At 44.8% G+C, this 22,154-nt stretch overlaps 1 protein-coding gene across 1 annotated transcript in view; it reads left to right on the plus strand.

Moving 5' to 3' along the window:
- Positions 1 to 6,618: 6,618 nt before the first annotated feature.
- Positions 6,619 to 22,154, plus strand: part of LOC135197813 (U5 small nuclear ribonucleoprotein 40 kDa protein-like) — an 81,226-nt gene continuing 65,690 nt past the window's right edge. Inside the window, exon 1 of the mRNA XM_064224947.1 lies at positions 6,619 to 6,867. Coding sequence (XP_064081017.1) covers positions 6,760 to 6,867 — 108 coding nt within the window. The 5' untranslated portion in view covers positions 6,619 to 6,759. The remainder of the gene's footprint in view (positions 6,868 to 22,154) is intronic.

Genomic DNA, 22,154 nt, shown 5'->3' on the forward strand with positions numbered 1-22,154 from the left:
CAAATAATATCGATCAGGTCATGGAAGTTCAACATTTGCTGGCTACTTTAGCTTACTATAGTTCGAAAATAGATCATATCCGTGTGAAAATATCACATTTTATTGAAAAGTCAAAAGATTACGTAGAAGCAATTACGTTAGCAACAAAGGGTGTGTTATCTCCTCACCTCATGCCTATCAAAGATCTGACGTTAACTTTGGAAAACGGACGGGAGAAGCTAGGTTATATTCCTTTATTAGATGCCCATAAAGTAGAGTTCTATTATAGCCTAATATCAGTCAGCGTTGAAAATTATAGAATTATGATCACAATTCCTTTTGATTCTTCCGATGCTTGGCAATCATACAAAATAGCACCGTTTCCTACTTTCATGACGAATAACTCAAATCCAGTAATATCCAATTTAACGGGGCATGTACTGATTTCTTCTGATAAGAAATCATTTACAGTCATTAAAGACTTAGATAAACTCACTCACTGTTCAGAAGCCATGAATAATAAAATTTGTACAGCTGACTCTTTTGAATTCTATCCTATATCAACGGATTCATGTGAGTTAGACATAGTGCTAAACGGCTCTCTCTCTCATACAAGCGAAGGTTGTCTGGGGAAACTTTATCCCTTTTACGGTAATAAATTCAATTACAGGATGAATAATGGTTCTTGGATCCGTTATGATAAGGCCGGATTCGACGTCGTGTGTCCGGACAGTACCACCGCCCATGCCCCTATCTTCGTAGCAGCCGATGGTTGTACGGGGACAACTACAAACTATACCGTCAGAGGGGTCAACACGATAATACGTGAGAAGGCGTATTTCGCGAACTACACGTGGGCTTCCACAATCGTCCCATCGCTACCTCTCCCATACAACGCGCGAGTAGCTCATCGTCTGACGCAACTGGCTGAGATGACCCACGCGTCATCGACTTGACTTGGATGCAGGTGGAGAAAATCTTCGCTACTACATTCTGCTAGCCGTGTTCAGCGTGACGGCCATATTGGTTATCGCCGTCAACATCTTTGCTTGGCGTAGGCTGAGGCGTAAACAGAAGGATCTCCAAGGGAACGTACTGGCCCGTCTAGATGACGTACCCGTTAAACTCAAGTCGTTTGCGTTTAGGGCCGCCTGAACTTGGCCACTTCAGTTCGTGCCTAGGGAATTGTCTGGAATTGTGTTGTGTGTGAAAAGCGGTCCGTATGCTGGCAAAAATGTAGGACAAGAAAGACTCACGCCTTTGCATTTGAACAGTTAAAGTATCTCCAGGGCGCCTAATAAAGCATTATAGCCCAATATTATACATTGTTATATTCCTAAAGGTATTTTTCGGGCACCTAATAAAATATCAGCCCTATATATTGAATTTCTGCAGAATTACATTGTTATACTATTATACAATTATATTTATCTATTACAAAGAGTGTCAAGTACTCTTTAACAATTATCCATGATCATGCTATAATCATTATTTAGTAACCATTATTCTTAATCAGGTTACCTGTTATCATATTAATCATGTATACATGTTTTGATTTTTTACCTTTTTATTGTTTTTGGGTACATAATCATTATTATTACCAAACATGGATCTATATTTTCCATGCATTTATCTTTGTTTATGAATATGTCAACAAGGGTATGTAACAGAACCTTTTTATACATTTAATCACTTATTATGTTATACCTAGACGTATGTTACGAGCACGCTCCTATGAACAATGTTTAAAGTAATTTTTTTTTGTTATTCAAGGCTTGAATAGGTAGCAGTCCGAGCCTAATGTAATAATTACATATATATATAATTTACAAGATCTGTAAATATAAACCAATGACCTGGGGTCATGGCATTAGGAGGGTTCTACGTGACCAAAGCAGACCTAGATTACGCTATGCGTTGTCTGCAGTAGCCTGATCTAGCTCAAAGCTTTGTCAACATTTTTATGTTTATGATAACTTTGCACAACAACTTCCATGGGAAGCGGTTGACCTGTTAACCTACGCCGGAAACTTGTAACTTCCGAGCCGGCGGACTACGTATGTGTTTTTATATGAATTGCTTAGATAGCTAATGTTCCGCTATCGACGCGATGCTTTAGAATGGCTGTTCCACGCCAACGATCAAACATATCGGTCGTCCGACCGAGCTGCATCTCCTAGTATGGAGTTACAGAATAAAGTTGTTATCTTGTCAACTTGCCTGTTTGAATCATCTCCTCTAGTCAAGGAAGAACCTCTCTACTAAGATATCCAAGGGAGATGAGAGGAACCAAAAATTACTTACGAATGACAGTCGTAAGGAGAACACAAAAAGTCTATCGCCAAGCGATAAGACTTAGACATATAGTTGTTTCGGTTGAGCCACAACATTTTTTAAAAGTCTCCATGTCATGCCGACATACGAAAGTGTCATGATGTCCTCTTGACTGACGTTATGTGATTATGACAGATGGAAGTAGCATTCTTGATGTAAGGTGTCCATTACAACATATATGATGTACTTGGCAACCACTCAACTTGCGCAGCACGTGTGCGCTGTTGTCACATTGTGACGTGCGTCCCTAGCTATAACAGGCAGCATCCCAGCCGTCAGGTCAACACACTACCTTGACCTCTTGTGACCTCTGCTACTTTCCCTGCTGTGTCCTTTGTAGAAGCATCAATTATGTGTGGGAAATTCCAGCGCTCTTCAAGCTCATGGACTACGTCCTTCCATTGCTCTTGGGTCGTGGGTAACTACATGACCTCATCTCCATATGCAGTGACTATGGCCCTGCAAGTCTCAATCACAATACTGCTGATTGTATTGGGAGCTACTTGGAATGGGAAGAACAGGCTCTTGTAGGGTTCTCCAGTAACAAGGAAATGCAGGTAATTGCAACGCACATCCTGGCTCAATGGGTCATCTTCAGATTGAGAGGTTTTTCTTGATGTAGGGCGGGACCCGTTCAACAACTTAATTGAAAAGCTCCTCTGTAATCTTGGTAAAGTTCCGATACAGTCCTGGAGTTTCAATTGCTAATTCTTTCATCAAGCTGTCGTAGTAACCTTTCTCCTCTTCCATGTAAGTAGGGTCCCACCCAGCGTCTCCTTTTTCTTCTTTTTGGCTTCTTGTGCTTTAGTCCGTCCTGCTGGCACTTTATTATACATACTCTGAACTGCAACAGGACATAGTAATGATCCAACATGGCCAGTGCTAATTCAGGATCATGTAAGTTGTCAACTATCACCTCCTTCAGAAATTCCTGGTCCTCTATCTCACCTGGAATGGGAATGAGAGCCATATTCTCACCACCCGCTTTGTATATACAATCTAGCATGTTCACAACACAGTTGCGTACGTCGTCATGTCATTGCATACATCAGAATATGTCTTAAGTATGTTGTAATTGCCTTCACAGCAGTTGCTGTCCTTAAAAAAACTGTTAAAAGTGGGCTTGATGTAGATCATCGGCGACATACGTGTACAACTACATACTTCAGCAATCTCATCTTGATGGTTGTAATGCTGTCGTAATTGTACATTACGTGCATCATACTGGTGTCGTAATAAGCTCATTTTTCTTTTTTTTGGAGCCTTAGGCCCATGACTGACACCAAACCAAGCCATGACACCTGTCGCAGTCTTGAAATTCAGATGTGTGATTTGACCTTAATTTACCTGTTGTTTAACCATCCATCTGTAGATTCAAATCATTGTTGCATTCTAATGAAATTCATTTTTGGTGTTTTTTTTTCTAAATTTGTAAAGTGACTTTAGAGTAATAGTTCTTATTGCAACGCGTGTGAGCATATGCCCTTAAGGATTCACATTTATGTTTGACTAAGCTGAGATGCATCAATTTTCATGTTGGTAAATTTATTGGGGGCCTTTTATAATACAATCCATATAAAATACCATTCTTGTTCAGTCTTCACCATCCTGTTTGTAGATTCGAGGTTACACAGTATGTCCCATAACATCTGGAATTAAATTGTTTAATCATTGCTGAAATTCGTGACAAATAGGGTGGATTAGTTTCAGTGAGAATTCAATAAAGATATTAAAACACGTTTATAGGCCCATGCCTTGTTATATGTAATGAAAGTGTGTGTTTTTCTATGATTTTTTTGTTGGCATTTAATTTTGAAGACTCAGCACCCACTTTGTTTTTGTAATGACAGCATTATGTTTTAATGTAGTTGATGGACCTGTAGGTGTTATAATATACCTTTATCATATATTTAAAATAGAACTAATTATGACCGATTGTGACTGGAGAGAGAGAGAGAGAGAGAGAGAGAAAGCGTCTTTGTGATAATAACCTAAGCTGTGATGTCTCCATGATAAATACACTGATATGTTTCTAGCTGCTTTGAAAGTTCAATATATACGTGACTGTAACAGTGTGTGCGTTCATATTGACATTGCGACATGGAGTGAATGCAGAACACATAATTTCCCTAGTTTTGATTCTGATAGTACCTGTGGAATATCCAGGCTTTCAAGTAGTGCAGCAGATAAGTAGAAAAATACTTCCGTTTTTGATACAGAATTCACGAAAGAGGCGATCTCGAAGAGAATTTTATTTAAAATGGGCAACCACTTTTATCACAACACTAAGGGTGTCATGCAAACATCCGCCCAATGGCTTTGCAAGAAAGTGTTGACGGTGTATCACACAATGTATGCAAAATACTTAGGGGGCAGCCTATTTCAAGAATGTACCTAATAAAACCTTTGTATCATAACTGGAGCAGGGATGAAAAATCTGAAGGAAAAGTACTTTGAATCCAACTATGAACTTTATGAAACATAAAAACTCTGCTCCGGGTCACCCGTAGGTTTATGAATCCAATGGAAATTAGTGGGATAATTAGGGCTACCTACAGCAAATGCACCTTTTTTTTTCCGAGCCCCTTCAACCCACAAGGTAAAATTGATAGATTTACAGTCTCTTTGACCTTTGTTAGTGCTAGAGAGGGAGAAAGATATTGTAGATATTCATAATTAAAACAAACGTCTAAGGTCGCTGCCTTCTACGTAAGAAAAGATGGGCAATTTTCATCTCCGTTTGTTCTTGCCACTGACAGATGGATGAGTAGCCAGGTCAAAAGGAAATCTAAGAAATAAAGAGAATGTGTGAAGCAGACAGGTCGAAAGGAAATAATAATTAAAAATCAGTTATTAAAAAAGATCTTTTAACCATATTTGAGGCTATATTGTAGGGAAGGCATTGGCATAGTAACTTTAGATTTACGACACTAAAAAGTCAAGGTTTTTCTTCTATTGATTGCCATAAAAATTGAAAGCTACATGAATATTTTTTTTAGTATTTTAATACAGAATAGATTGCTGTAGAAATTCCCTCTCGGTAATAACTTCTGTTCTGGAGTAGAATTGCTCTATGGATTACTAGAATATCGCCGTGGACCCCCAATTCGGTATTGTGTGTGTGGACCCCTATACATGGACCCTCAGGGTCCACGGTTAAGAACCACTGTCCTAAACTCTTTCCCTCGCCTCTGAAATACACCGGATAACCCTTAGTTTTATTATAGGTATTACTAATACTCCCTCCCCCTCCCTCTCTCTATCTCTGATATTAAATGTAAAACACAAGGGAACAAGCAAATTATAATGGACTTAGAGGAAAGAGAACATCTGATGATAACCAGAAATGAATGAGATGCTTGCTAAAATTCATGCTTCTGCAGAGGAATGCAAGCAAATTATGTGAAAAATTTCAATAATGTCTTTTTTATTATTACGAGGCAACCTGTTTTTAAAAAGGCCCTCATGCCTTTTATTCCCAAAGATAGTAAATGTTTATTTTCTCTTAGTGATAGTGTAAGAGTTTGCAAATAATGATTTTGTTAACTTCATATTTGCTTGTGATAGCACTATTTGTTTCTCCGTAGGGGAGTAGCGCCGTCAATGGACTTCATGCGGTGCACTGTACCCTAGGCATTACTTAAGGCTCTTAGCAGCGTGCCTTCAGTCCTTAGCTGCAACCACTTCCGTTCCTTTTACTGTACCTCCTTTCATATTCTCTTTCTTCATCTTACTTTCCACCCTCTCCTAATATTTGATTCATAGTGCAACTGTTAGGTTTTCCTCCCGTTACACCTTTCAAATCGTTTACTGTCAATTTCCATTTCAGCGCTGAAAGACCTCAAAGGTCTCAGTGCTTGGCCTTTGACCTAAATTTTATATTCAACTCAACAGCACGATTTGTTATGGTGCCACAGAATATGCCAAAAATTTTTCCGTGATTAGTTATGAAAGAATATTCAAATAGTTTTGTTTACTGTACATTTCTGTCCGTTCTTCTCTTCAACAATGAAGTATAATTTTGTTACAGAGGGTCTCTTATTAATATAATTTTATTGATACCGCACATACAAACAAACACACGCACCCAGTCACATATAGGGTATAATGTATCTATTGCATTACGTTTTTTTTCAGGATATTTGTGATTTAATATAATGGACATGGATATTCAAAGAAATTCCGCGGGGGGGGGGGGGGGGGGGATTAAACGTAATCTCGCCTGGCAAATCTAATCGCCTTGCTCCTGATGCTATGAGAATGAGAAGCATTACTTTAAAAGCAATCGTTTTGATGAGCTGAACCAAAATGTAAACAAACACTGGGTGTCTATTCCTACTAGGTATAGTGCGAGTGCTGAGTGGCATTATCTCAAGAAGTGGATGGTACAAGTGTAGCCTAGTGCCTATTTATTTATCCGTTATTCTGTAGGTTTTCTACTAAAAAATGGATGCGAAGAGGAAAGCAGAATTTATGCAAGTTGCAGTTCAAGCCAAAAAGCCTCGCCATGAGATGGTGGTTCATTCTATGGAGAAAGGAGGGATCGTCCAAAGTGTAAGTAGTATATAGTACCTACTAGCCTAAGTAATCTAGACTTACCTTCACTAAAGCTAGTCCTAGTCACCTTTGGTTACGCTAGAGTACTTGTGGCTGCTGTAGGGTAAATGCATCTGTTGCAGGTCATCAGGAATTTGACCCAATTCCTTCCTTAAACCATGTAGGCAGAAAGGCTGCTACTTAGCTAAGTTGCCAAATAGCCTAGAATAAACAACTGCAGACGATCCATCGTCATCACGCTGGCCAGGCCTTATTCACTTGATATTTAGGGTAAAAAACCGCAGGGCACAGAGTGGACCATGTACGATCACCGCGAACAATCCCAAAAAAAGTACATTATAGGGTAGATCACCACGGCAGGCCAACCCTCATCACGGTGGACGGGTCTTATTCACTCGATATTTAATTGGTGAAACAAGAATACAATTGCAACTCTAAGCATACCATTTAAAAGACTGAAGTTTCGTCAACATAATGTGATATATGAAAGCCCCACACGAACTAAAATAAGCATGTGAGCTCTTCGTAAAATATGTTTTCAAGGCAGTTTTGAAATCCAATATGGCGGCTACGTTTTTCATGGAAGGTTCTGATCAGTGATGGCCACCATCTTTCCCCAGCCTTCCCAGCACTCATTTGAACAATGTTAGCGTATATATGTAACGTTTATTGATCTTACTCAAGATTGCAGTTGTAATCAGCACAATAAAACAACATTTTGTTGCCTATATTAGTGAAAGTATGAAACTTGTTATTCCCGGGGTTATGGTTTGAACTGAATTCATTCTTACCTTGTAATCGGTGGTTTTTATCCTTACTGCCATCACAACTGAAACTCCACAGTGCTTATTTGATTGTTATTATACACATTTTGGTCTCAGTTCACTCCACATTGCACTTTAAACCCGTTGCTGTTTCTGGTTTCTAAGCGCGCGCGCCATAAACACAGTTATGAACAGCAGACGACGACAGACGACAAAACTGCAAAGTTTTATTCCCTAAACTGTTTACTTTACTCGTTATTTAGTTTAAATTTACTTTGTTATTTAAAAATTTTGATTTAATTCATGTATATTATCCCTTTTTTGCAACCAAATTACCCCGAAAAATTACAGATATTTCTAAAATCAAATGTTTCTAATGTTTTCGTACATCTGGCTGCCGAAAACCATAGAGGAACGAATACGGAAAAGTGCATAGAGGAACGTACGGAAAAGTGAATTATATACATGTTTTTTGTTTTGTTTTTTTTGCTTTTTTTTTTTTGCTAGCACTTTTCATTGATTTCAGTCTTTATTAGTATTTTGAATTTCTTTAATAATCGTATGCCAGAAATAAATGTAACCTTTAATGTTTTGCATGCTTTAATGTTTGCATGCTAAGAATGGCAAAATCATCGTTGCCACTTAGTGGGAGGCTTCACATACGCCGTTCCATTATTATAAACTGTTTCCATGAATTCTAGTTGTCATAGTAATGCAATAATGATAAAATTGCTTTAATATTTATGTATATATACTTCCAATACATAGCCTAATTTCACCAATTTCAACGTTTTGTGTGTAGTCTTATACCCAGTTTGGAGGGTCAACACATACCGAATGGCAACAGAGAGAGAGAGAGAGAGAGAAAGGAAGGCGGAGGAACGAAGGAAGAAAAAGGTATGGCGGTGGAGGGGGGGGGGGGGGTAGAGGGTAGGTGGAGCTTTATACGCGTGTTCGTATCCATTTCTGTATAATGGAGTTTTTGTCTCTTGGTACAAGGACAAGTGTCGTTATTCTTTACGATTAGTGATTCACGATACCCTTATAAATTACGGCACTGGGTGTAATGCACTATAGCAAAATCTCGTTCTGTTACGAGTGTTCGTTACAGAAATAGGTATTGCCCAAAAACGTGCTTGCACTGTCTCTGAAACCCATAGTAGACATGCTGCTTAGTTGTCAATCAAGTTTTTATAACCAAGTATTTTTTAAAAGCTAGCTATTGAATAAATTTGTATTTTTCTCAGTCAAAACATATGCCCCTAAATGCTAACTTTCCTCTTTTAACGACTTTCTGGTCATTGCAAATTCGGCCCCATAATTTCTTATGGTGTGAAAACAGACAGAGGCCCATGGACCGAAAACGATTGCGTCACACTACGGCGATAATCCAGCAGTAAAACATCTTCATATATCCAAAAAGTAAATAATAAAGATATATATGCGCATTACGATTATAACAATTACATGTATAGCTGATAACAATCTGCATGAATAACTGGTAAACTGTTCTGCAATGACAGTTGAGTATAGCAATTATTTACAATAGGTACGAAAGTCAAGATGTCGTGACGTCATAATACAGAACTTAAAAGAACGTTCTAATTCAGAAAAATAATTACTTAAATTTGAGTCAGAGTCGAGTTATTTTTTCAATAACGAATATTTTCATACAATCAACTTACCTGTCAGATATAAATACATAGCTAAGACTTCCGTCGGTCCCCCGACAGAAATTCAAATTTCGCGCCACTCGCTACAGGTAGGTCAGGTGATCTACCGGCCTGCCCTGGGTGGCAGGACTAGGAACCATCCCCGTTTTCTATCATATTTTCTCTGTCGCCGGTGGTATCAACATTGTTGTTATTACCTCCTGACTTGGATTCTTTTTTCAACATTTGATCAACGTTTTTCGACTTTTTGGTGACGTATTTGGATCGTGTTTTGGCATTCGCTACTGTGGACTGTTTTTGGAATAACTCTTTTGGATTTTTCTCAGTATGTCTGATTCTAATGTGAGTGTGATAATGTGTGTGAATGTAGGCTGCAGGGTGAGGATACCGAAAGCTTCGGTTGATCCTCACACTGTATGCCGTAAATGTAGGGGGGTGCAGTGTTCTGCTATTAACACTTGTAAGGAATGCGAGGTTTGAATGCAGAAGAATGGAAGACTTTGACTTCTTATTTGAAGAAGTTAGAGAGGGATAGAGTTAGAAGACTGAAAGGTGTGAATTCAAGGCCTATTGAGCCTTTCAATGATAATTCTAACCCTACTACTGTAGATTCTCCCTACTAAATCTCATTCTCAGAGTGTCTTTTCGGATTCGGCATCGGAATCGCCAATCTGAAAGCGACGATTCGAGACATGAAGTCCAGATGGCGGACGTCGAAAGGTAAGGCTAGTGATAGTGAAATTTTAGTGAAGTGAGCCCTATCAGTGTTGTGGAGGGGCGTTGTTTGATCGTCCCCTGCGGCGCTCACCAGGCCTAGACCTCTCCAAGCTCACATGCCCAGAGGAGAAGGAAAAGTCGAAAGCCTTAAGGAGGTCGTGGGGAATCCCCAACGGTCAGACTCCCTTCAGCTAGCTTTGCTTCATGGCAGCCAGCTCAAGGGCGCTATAGAAAAAGCGTCCTTCGCGAGTGTTTCTCGTCCTCTCCCTCTCCACCTAAACGAGGGTGGAAGGAGTCGAACTTATCGAGACCGCTGAAGGCGTCATATGAAGCAAGACATTGATTCTAGCCCGTAGCGCTTCTTCGGATGATGCCCCGTCTGCTATTAAGAAGGCGAAGGTGGCGTCAACGTCATCTGACGCTTATGAGGAATTACCCCATCATGCTTCTTCCCGAGTTGATGAAGAGAGGCGTCAGGCACTAGACGTAGGAGAAGCGTCAAGGAAGATCATTATGGCGGTTCAGGAACAACTGTCATCTCTTGTGGGAGTTTTAGCGCCCCGTCGGAAGGACGTGACGCTTCCTATTAAGAAGTCTCGTCCTCTCGCACCTGCTCGGAAGACGTCTTTTAGAAGTGAAGCGTCAAATCAAGAGGATCTTAGACGTGACGCTCCGTCCAAGATTGTGACGCCGAGTAGGAAGCCCTTAGAAAGCGAAGCGTCTTCCAGACGCGAAGCGTCATCTAAACGTCAACAAGAGACGTCATACATGACGCTCGGAGAGCGGGAAGCGTCATACAAGCGTCTTTCTAAAGCGCAGAGAGAAGCCGCAGGTTGTGACTCCTTCCAAGTCGATCAGAACGGGAAAAAGGAAAGACTTTCATTCCCTTAGCCCCTCTCCGATCAGGAGTTTGTCTCCCCCAGAAGAGGAAAGTCTGAAAGGAGAACAGAAACTCAGGATTATCACGAGTTCGAACGAAACTCGGATGATGACGATCATGGAAGAGAGGGCTTGTCCAACTATAAGGTGTTGACTACCCTGCTTCTGGAGGAATACGGAGACGAGTTGACTCCGGCTGCTCCTCCTTCTCCGCGCTCGCTCTTTTCGAGTGCGAAGGCGAAGAAGCCTTCGTCTTTTCTGAAGATGAAGCCCACCATCTCGATGAAGCGGGCTTTACACGCCTTAGACGCCTGGATGAAGTCGAAGAAAGACTTAGCCAGGACAGTATTTTGCATGCCTCCAGCAAGGTTAGCTGGGAAAAGAGGCATATGGTACAAGACGGGGGAGGATATGGGTATCGCTCTCCCTTCTACTACAGAGGCAGACTTTTCGACGTTAGTTGACGCTTCAAGGCGTCCTAGTCTTAATTCTGCTCGCATTACTTTTGGAGTATTCGGGAACTGGATCATCTCCTCAAGGGACTTTTCCATGTATTGGAAGTCTTCAACTTCTTAGATTGGTCCCTTGGGGTGATGTCCAAGAAAGCTCACGATTTCGCAGGGAATCGAACCTGAAGCCCTGTTTATGCATTTTGTCGTGCATCGACAAAGCAGTACAGGATGGATCTTTGGAAGTCTCTGCATTATTTGGAGCAGGTCTTTTGAAGAAAAGGACAGTGTATGGCGCCTTCTTAACAAAGGCAGTCTCACATGCGCAGAGGGCAGCTCTACTATATGCACCTCTTTCGGACTATTTGTTCCCTTCTAAGTTAGTGAAGGACGTAGCTCACTCTTTAACTGAGAAGGCGACACAGGATCTTCTGACGCAGTCAGCTAGGAAGAAGAAACCTGCTGTAGTGTCGGACAAGAAAGAACCTAGCACTTCTAGGCAGCCCTTTCGAGGTGGTCCGATCTCCAGACCTCCCGCAAGAAGGAAGGCTCCAGAGAGAAGAGGTAGGTCCGCCTTTCGTCCCCTTTAAAAAGGGCAAATGAAACATTTCTCCTCCAAACACCAGTAGGTGCCAGGCTCCTGGAATTCGTGGAAGCCTGGACACTGATAGACGCAGACGCGTCTTCACTAAATATCATAAGGAAGGGATATCGTATCCCTTTCCTGAATACTCCGCCCCTAACGTCAATACCAAGGGAACTATCAGCCAAGTACAAGGATCCTGTGCTGAGGGATACTCTTCGATCGATGGTGGAACAAATGTGGGACAAGAGTGCAGTAGAACTAGTACTGGATCAAAACTCCACGGGTTTTACAATCGCTTTTTCTAGTGGCGAAAGCCTCGGGAGGCTGGAGACCAGTACTAGACGTCAGCGCTCTGAACAAATTTGTTCAGAAGGAGAAGTTCTCCATGGAGACTTCTGCTTCAGTCCTAGCGTCATTACGACAAGGAGATTGGATGGTGTCTATAGATCTCCAAGACGCCTACTTTCACGTCCCGATCCACCCTTCATCGAAGAAGTACTCCGTTTCATGACGGGGGGAAGGATCTTTCAGTTCAGAGCCTTGTGTTTCGGCCTGTCCACAGCTCCTCAGTCTTCACAAGCCTGATGAGGAATGTGGCGAGACTTCATCTCAAAGGAGTGAATCTCGATGTACCTAGACGACTGGCTCATCAGGGCCAGATCGGAGAGACAGTGTTTGGAGGACCTAAAGTTAACTCTGGACTTGACCAAGGCGTTGGGATTGCTTGTGAACCTCGAGAAGTCTCAGATGACCCCCAGACAAGACCTAGTCTATCTGGGGATTCGGATGATTCTCGGGGTTTTGTTTTCGAGTTTTTCCTTCGCAAGAGAGAACCGCAAAAGGTTTGAGGATAATCTCTCTCTTCTTAGAGAAGCAGCAAACGTCAGCGAGGGAATGGTTGAGCCTTCTGGGGACGCTTTCCTCGCTGGAACAATTCTTCCCTCTCGGAAGACTTCATATCCGTCCACTTCAATTCTTCCTCAAGAAGTCTTGGAGCTGGAAAAACGGACAACTGTCGGACGTTTTTCCATTCCAGTGGAGGGTAAAGGCACACCTACAGTGGTGGTTGCTGCCTCCGGAAGAGAACAAAGGGATCTCTCTAAGATCACAGAACCCAGACCTAGTGTTTTGTTCTCCGACGCGTCGGAGACGGGTTGGGGAGCGACATTAGGCTCGGAGGAAGTGTCAGGCACCTGGGAACCAGCACAGGTGTCCTGGCACATAAATTGCAAAGAGCTCTTCGCCGTACACCTGGCTTTGAAGAGCCTAGAACCTCTGGAGAGAGACAAGGTGTACAAGTAAACGTGGACAACACCAGCACTTGCCCTACATTCGGAAACAGGGAGGGACACACTCCTCGTTCCTTTACGAACTCACGAGGGACCTATTACTTTGGACGTCTCACCAGGAACATCTCCCTGCTGACAAGGTTCGTCCACAGGGAGTAATGGAATGTGAGGGCGGACAGGCTCAGCAGGAGGAACCAGGTCCTTCATACAGAATGGACTCTACACAGTGGAAGTGTGTCGCGATCTCTGGTCTCTGTGGGGAACTCCTCATGTGGATCTATTCGCAACATACATTTCAAAAAGGCTCCAGTGTTTTGCTCGGTCGTGGAGACCCAAGAGCAATTATGGTAGACGCCTTCCTGCTAAACTGGTCTCGAGTGGACGTGTACGCTTTTCCCCCATTCAAAATCCTGGGTTAGTATTGAAAAAGTTTGTGGCGTCAAAAGAGACGAGGATGACTTTAATAGCCCCTTTTGGCCGGCCCAGGAAGGAATGGTTCACGGAGGTGGTAGAATGGATCGTAGACTTTCCAAGATCCCTACCAGAAAGGACGGATCTTCTCAAACAACCACACTTCAAGAGGTACCATCAAAACCTCCCCGCTCTCGCTCTGACTGCCTTTCGACTATCGAAGACTTGTCAGAGCGAGAGGCTTTTCTCGCGAAGTGGCAAGCGCGATCGCGAGAGCTCGCAGAACCTCCACTACGAAAGTATACCAGTCGAAGTGGGAGGTCTTTAGAAGGTGGTGTACAGCCAAGAAGTTGTCCTCCTCCTCTACCTCTATAGCGGAAATTGCTGATTTCTTGCTATTCCTGAGAGTAAATCGCATCTAGCCGTATCCACAATAAAGGGATACAGGAGTGCTCTCTCGGCTGTATTCAGGAACAGAGGTTTAGATCTGGCAAATAACAAAGATCTCCATGATTCTCATAAGATCTTTTGAGACTTCAAAGTCTAAGGAACCAGTACCTCCGAACTGGAACTTGGACGTAGTCCTCAAATATCTGTCTTCGGATAGATTCGAGCCTCCGCATCAGGCATCATTTAGAGACGTAACTAGAAAATGCCTATTTCTTTTATCGTTAGCGACGGCAAAAAGAATTAGTGAGTTACAAGCTCTGCAGGATAAAGTAGGATTCAAGGGAGACTCGGCGATTTGCTCGTTTAAGACTCTGTTTTTTAGCGAAAAACGAGAATCCCACGAATCCCTGGCGCTAGGTCATTCGCAAATTTGCAAAGGATGTCTAGTCTCGTAGGCAGAGAAGCAGAGAGGTCTCTATGCCCTGTTAGAGCTCTGAAGTTCTATCTTCAGAGGAAGCGTCAGTTGGGAGGCTCTAGACAAGGTCTTTGGTGCGCGGTAAAAGACCCCACAAGACTGATGTCAAAGAACGCTCTAGCGTTCTTTGTAAGAAACGTCATTACGGACGCTCAACAAGGTCTGTCCGGACGGAACAATTACAACTTCTGAGGGTAAAAGCTCATGAAGTACGAGCGGTTGCGACGTCTCTCTCGTTTTATAAGAATATGTCGCTTAAAAACATTTTAGATACGACATATTGGAGATGCAACTCAGTATTTGCATCTCATTACTTGAAAGACGTGCGTGTGACGTATGAGAAGTGCTTTTCTCTAGGTCCTATCGTATCGGCAGATACGATTCTGGGTACGGAGCCGACACCAATCCTTAAAATGTATATACTGTTCTTCTGTTTGGATATGGTCGAGAATCTCTTCGAACAATGGAGGATTCAGGCTCGCACGGGCGGCCGTAAACTATGTTGTTCATAAGAGAATTCTCGTCATATTCCAATTAGTTGAGTATAAATTTTTTTTTGAAAATTATGTATGTGCGTAGTGGTTTTTGAGTTACGGTTGTTGTGACGAGTTCGGGGATAACTCGTAACAATCCTTAGTTCTAACACATGGTTAGGATCAGGTGGTCGGGATTGGTTGTGTGCTCCTTCATAAGGTGTATTGTCATATAAGTGGATCAGCAACCCATTGACAAAGTCCTTTTAGGCTCTGCTGAGTAAGTGGGTAAGACCCCATCGGCAGCCCACAAGAACTCTTGGCCATAGATCACTATCTCGCTAAAGTTTCTTGAGGTGATGCAGACTACTGGGCAAACACCCACCAAGTCTACCACCTATCAGGTAGGAACCAAGGTTTTATTTATACCTACAACATATGTTGTTTACCTGTCTATTCCATATAGTAGCTGTCTCTTACCCTCCACCGAAGGGTGCCAATCAGCTATGTATATATCTGACAGGTAAGTTGATTGTATTGAAAATGATATTGTTATGTTTACAATAAAGTTTTCATACATACTTACCTGGCAGATATAGTACAATTAGGCCCACCAGCCTCCCCGCAGGAGACAGGTGGAAGAGAGAAAATATGATAGAAAACGGGGATGGTTCCTAGTCCTGCCACCCAGGGCAGGCCGGTAGATCACCTGACCTACCTGTAGCGAGTGGCGCGAAATTTGAATTTCTGTCGGGGACGACGGAGTCTTAGCTATGTATATATCTGCCAGGTAAGTATGTATGAAACTTTATTGTACCATAACAATATCATTTTCAAATTAATCATCATAAATATGTAAAATATTGATGTTTTACTACTTATTTAAAAATTAGCTAAGAGCACGCTTCTCGTCATCTTCTACCAAAACAGCTGTTTACTCCTGGCTTGTTTGTTGGTGAGAAATCGTGTTTCGATTGTTGTGATGAAAGTGCTCCAGCGTCTGTGGGCACAAGTGGTGTGCGGATTTATCACAGGAAATGGTTAGTTTATTGACACAAGCTACTCCGTAAATGTCGAGATGGCGTCAATCTTCTAAATACCTCGAGTTGTAAGTAAACATGATGAACGCGTTTTGGTGAGATTTGCACTACGTTTGAGACCGTTTTCAGTACCCTCTGTTTAAATCTTAAAATTTGGCCTTAATTTCTAACTTTGGAGAAAATACTTACTTCGAAAGGAGAGTAGAGGTCTTTAGCTCCGTTTCTCACCAACAACAAGTCGCGACTGTGTGCCCATCTCGGGTGTCAGGACGCGTTATAATGTACTTTTTCGGAGGGTGGCAAGCGTTGAATGTAGGTGGCCTGGTTGGCCTGCCGTGGTGATCTACCCTAACGCGTCCCTACATCAGAGATGGGCATCAGTCGCGACTTGTTGTTGGTGAGAAACGGAGATAAAGACCTCTTCTTTCCTTTCGAAGTAAGTATTTTCTCCAGAGTTAGAAATTAAGGCCAAATTTAAAGCATTAAACAGAGGGTAGTGAAAAGGGTGACCAACGCAGTGCAAACCTCACCAAAACGCTTTCAAAATTTTTACTTACGCTTGAATATATTTTAGAAGATTGACGCCATCTCGATGTTTGCGGAGTCGCTTTTGTCAATAAACTAACCATTTCCTATGATAAATCCGCACACCACTTGTACCCACAGACGCTGGGGCACTTTCATCACAACAATTGGAAAACGGTCCCTCACCGGCTTGTTTGTTAGTAAACAACTGTTTTGGTAGAAGACGGCGACGAAGAGTGCACTTCGATAATTTTTTAGATAAATAGTAAAACATCAATATTTTACATATTTATGATGATTAATTTGAAAATATTCGTTATTGAAAAAGTAACTCGATTCTGACTCAAATTTAAGTAATTATTTTTTGGAATTAGAACGTTCTTTTAAGTACTGTATTATGACATCACGACATCTTGACTTTCGTACCTATTGTAAATAATTGCTTTACTCAACTTTCTTGCAGAACAGTTTACCAGTTATTCATGCAGATTATCAGCTCTTCATGTAATTGTTATAATTGTAATGTGCATATATATCTTTATTATTTACTTTTTGGATATATGAAGATGTTTGTTCGATACGTAATACAAACCCTCGGTCCTTTAATTTAACAATAGGAAGGTAACTAGCGGCAGCTGGGACGGTCGTAAGCTTCGAACAAGGGGAGAACGGTAGTTAACTGCTTGTCCGATCGTGCGCGCGCCCTGCGCGCCCGAGAGTGAAGAACCACTTTTGCTTTCGGCCGCGGTGTGAAGGACGTGTTCGTCATCGCTCTCTGCCCGCTTCATCGTCGTATGCTTGTTTATATTGTGTTTTCTACTAATGGTTTGGTTTGACTTGAAAATGAAACTGTAAGTACACTGTTTTCATTTTCATTACTTAATTATGAATCAACATGGAGCTATCGCCGTAGAGACGGCGATTTCCGCTCTTTTCATGAATTGAACCCTTGAATTATGTCTCGGTGCGAGGGCGGGCGCACTCACGCCGAGTCATGTATTTTGGGCGAAAGTGTGTAATTGAAAGATGTAAGTACTCTTTTTCATTATATTTTTTTTGCCCTGTGCGTTCGTTGCCGAGAGCTTGATTGCGCTCGGCAAGAGCCTCTATTTTGTATGAATAGAATGCAATGAAAGTGGATTCGCAATGCAGTTTTCTTTCATTTTCATTTATTAATTGCATCAAATTTAATTTTTGGATCAAATTCCGCTCTTACCCGGGAATTAATCCTTACGATTTATTGCTGTGAAAGTGAAAATAGCAAGTGCAGTATTGTTCATTTTCATATATATTTATGATAGCATCATATTATTATGGATCAAGTTTCCGCTCTTACCGGGCATTGATTTTTCCCTCTTTAAGTTCTATGAAGTGAATCGCAAGTGCAGTATTCTGTTTCATTTTCATATTACTTTTCACTGCTGTGCGGGGGTAGGGGAAGCGAAGGTCTGCCAGGAAGTCGTCGGAAAGCTCTCCCGCGACTCCCTTGGTATCCGATTCTTCGTCTTCTTTCCTGCCCCCCCGCTCAGCTTCCTCGTATTTTGTTTTGGGTCTTCCTTCCGTTCGGGGTGGGGGCATGTCTCCCCCCCCGTGCGTGAGGGAACCCCTCTTACTAATCTGTCTGTGCTACCGCAGGTGCTACAGCCGTGGGAGACGACCTTGGACAGGTATGGACCACTGCGGCTGCAGGGCGTGCCTAGCATCCACGATCTGGCTGCAGAGTCTAGCGGGTCTGGGGCGGTGACCTTGGAGTGGTCTCCACTACAACCTTCACGGCCGCTTATGCTGCTTCCCCCCGCTGGTCTACACCCCATGCTGTGTCGGTGACGCCGTCTGCCGCTTCTAGGGCCGGTCGCCGCCGTACCGAGGAGGGGTATGCCGCCGCTGCTGTGTTTTCTTCGTGTTGCCTGCCCCAGACTTCCGCTGTTCCAGCAGCTCGCCCCTGGACCGGCCGCCAGTACCACGCTGGCTGCCGATGATTCTACGAGGCGATGGCTGGGCCTGCCGTACCTGTCGCTGATGTGGTTCCCGCTACTGGCTTGGCTGTCCCTTCTGTGTTTACCGCTGCCGCTGTTCCTGCCGCTCCTGAGCTGGTTGCTGTTCCTGTCGCTCCTGGTTCCTGCGCCTGTCCATGCTGGTCCTGCCCATGGTGTGTTCTTCCCCAGTCCCAGGTCCTTCCGGACAGGTGCAGTCGGCCGTGTTGCTTCGGCAATAGGCCCGACTCCGGCCTGGATGGAGGACCTGACGACTGTCCTGCGTGAGCTGACGAAGAAGAGGAAGGTGTCATCTTCGTCTGTTGCTGCCTCTTCCCCTTCGACTTCTAAGGCCCATAAGCCGAGAGAAGAAGGCTGCCTCCCCCCCTAAGAAGTCTCCTTCGGGAACTTCTAAGGGCCCGTCCCACCTCGGTGGGACGGGGGGTCCTTCTGCTGGTCCTCCTGCTCCTTCGGGAGCGGGGCCCGTCTCCCCTTCCGTAAGGAAGAGATAGACGGGGACCAGAGGAGTATCGGTTAGCTCTGGTACTTCCTCGCCTGGTGCTAGCGGCGATGCCGCTACGCCAGGTTCCGGCTCGGTCTCTCGTTCGCGGGAGATCCCGAGTGTACCGCTCTCCCTCGGGAGACCGTGCAGCCAAAGTTTCGGCGCCAGAGTTTCGCTCGGCGCCAAGACCACGGCACGGAGCGAAGGCTGGCGAGAACCGCTCAGGTGACTCTCGCCAGGCCAGCGGCCGCTCTCGCAGCGACCAGCTGGTAACCGGGTTTTTTGTTTCCCCCTAAGAAGACTCCTTCGGGAACTTCGAAGGGCTCGTCACATTCCGGTGTGACGGGGGGTTCTTCTGCTGGTCCTCCTGTTCCTTCGGGAACGGGGCCCGTCTCCCCTTCTGAGAAGAAGAAGAAGACGGGGACCAAGGGTGTGCTGGCTACCGCTGGTACACCTCGCCTGGTCTTGGCAGCTCTGCTGCTAAGCCAGGTACCGGCTCGGTTTCTCGTCCGCGAGAAGTTCCGAGTGTACGATCTCCTTCGGGTGACCGTGCAGCCAAAGTTAAGACGCCTGAGTTCGCTCAGCGTCATGACCGAGGCACGGAGCAGAAGACTGTCGAGAGCCGCTCAGGTGACTCTCGCCAGGCCAGCGGCCGCTCTCGCAGCGACCAGCCGCTACCTCGGGTGGACGTGACGGTCTCTGACCGGCCACGGGTTGAGGCTGGGAAGAGGTCCCCCAGGTCCCCTCGACCGACGGTACCAGCCTCGGCTGGTACCAGCGGTTTGACGTGCCGCGAGGACGCTACACGGTCTCACGGCGAAAGCGAGCTCTGCAGGTCACCTGACCGCCGCTCCCACAGGGACCAGGGCGGATACGGTGACCAGCAGCAGCTCGTCTGACGCACGGGACCGGGGTCGACGTGCTCAGTCGAGCCGCTCGCCACAGGTGAGCGGCACGGCCAGGCCTGCAGATCGATCCCCACCGCGGGTTGGTGATCGGCTGCAGCCCCCCACGTACGCTGGTCCTGCCAGCGAGCGGGGGGGGGGAGCGTCAGGTCTGTCTCTCCACTACCTTCAACTTCCTCGGGCTACACCGGAAGAGCGAGGTAGCTAGGAGTGATCGTGAGAGGTGCGCCGCTCACGATCCCGTCACGACGCCGCACGTGCCACGTATGGTCCTTAGGACCAACCAGGACGTACGCGCAGCTGATTGGAGGCGACCGTCAGGGGGTGAGAGGGGGTAGCGTCAGTTCTGTCTCTCCGATACCTTCAACTTCCTCGGCATACGCCAGGAAGAGCTAGGTATATAGGAGTGATCGTGAGAGATGCGCCGCTCACGATCCCGTCACGACGCCGCACGTGCCAGGTTGGTCTTTAGGACCAACCAGGACGTACGCGCAAGTGATTGGAGGCAACCGTCAGGGATCTGTTGCTGGTCCTTCTTCTGAAGGAGGAGGGTCCCTGGGAGCTGCTCTTGTTGGAGGGACTGGACGGTCCTACTCCTCAAGACGCTGTAACTTCCGAGATTCAGAGTAACTTTACCCAGGTTATTGCACTGATTCGTCAGCACAACGACCGGGGGAAGGATCGCCGCTCCCACCAGCAGAGCCCATGTCTCTGCTCGAGTCGTTTTGGGGCCCCGAGAGGGAACCCAAACCGACGGTGGGTATGCCGCGATCGGAGCTTACCGATTCTGTCTTGAACCAGAGTCTCTCGTCTCCGGACAAGAAGGCTCTCTCAGTTCTGGCCGGTCGATCAAGCTACTTCCACCTCCTCTACTGCGACAGCGGTTTCGTTTCTACGTGTCTTCGGACACCGTATTTAAATACTCCTTCGGTCCTCCTGAGAGGTTTTCGACCTCGACGAGGACTGGAATGAGTCGGAGGACGTATCGGCTCTCTCCTGTCAGGTTGTCGATCAGCCCCACCCAGACGACGTTCACAGTGGCGGCAGACCCTTACCTACAGTGAGAGTTCGTAACCCTCCTCGGGAAAAACGTTTTCTTCTCCTGACGATACGTTTTCCCAGACTCTGAGAGGCCATCGCCGCAAGGCGATGGCTGCTCCTACTCCTCCTCCAACTGCTAGTTTCCACTGGGAAGGCGAGCGAGTATCCAATTCCTCCATTCCCATTCCCTCTCTCCTTACGGCTACGAGGGAAAGGGGAAGGATCCTACAGAGATTTCTCTGTAGGATCCCACGTTGGGGACTGCGCTACCAGGGGGGACCTTCGGGTCCTACCTGACGTAAGCCCCGGTCGTTGAGGAGGGATCCTGCCCCATTCTCGATTTCTACGGGAATCGAGAGGACCACCAGCCGATATCGTTTGACGAATTCGGTGGGGGTTTCGCAGACTGCTTAGAATTCTACGGAATTTCTAGCGCATTCAGAGTGTTTAGAGTTTCTTACGATCTCCAAACACTTAGGCGAGACCACGGTCCAAAGTGAGCGAGACGAGAATCCCCGATATGTTACACGATAATCGGGAACCTCGCCTATGCTCGAATTCCTGGAATTTCTAGCATTAGGAAGAAGACTGCTGCTGAAAGAAGACTATCTCACAGTAGGCGACCAACCTGGAATAGAGAAGAACGGACGGGAATATCCAGTTTGGCTGGAACTATCGTCTTAGTATTCTGTTCACCATTGAAGCTTTCCTTCGAGGAAGACTTCTCCTTCACTCTCTTTAATAGAGAACGAAGGTGGTCGATCTCCAATCCTTATTTTGTTTTCTTGAAGGAAAGAATTTAGGATGGAGATCGTTGTTCAGAATCCTACAAATATACTACGTATATTAACCTCGCGACATGATTCTGCTAAGCAGTTGAATGGTCCGAGGGGTAGGCGCATATCCTGGTTATTCTACGGATTGCGACTTAGACGAAAAGTATTCTAATTGAACTGCAAACCCGGGTTGCCTGCAACCTCCCAGGAGTTTCCAGTTTCAATTTTATATACTTATGGTGTTGTCACAACAACACCATTTTAGCTTTTATATTTACCGAAAATTCGTTTCGCTTAAATATATTAAGTGCTCGAGCATATCTTTTTATGCTCGGTGGTTTCTAGCCGAACGCATTCCTTCGTGGAAAGGATTACTTGGCAACTCAGGATGACGAGTCAGCGACAGCTACTGCGTA

The sequence above is a fragment of the Macrobrachium nipponense genome, chromosome 21, assembly GCF_015104395.2.
Source record: "Macrobrachium nipponense isolate FS-2020 chromosome 21, ASM1510439v2, whole genome shotgun sequence".
Taxonomy (NCBI): Eukaryota; Metazoa; Arthropoda; class Malacostraca; order Decapoda; family Palaemonidae; genus Macrobrachium; species Macrobrachium nipponense.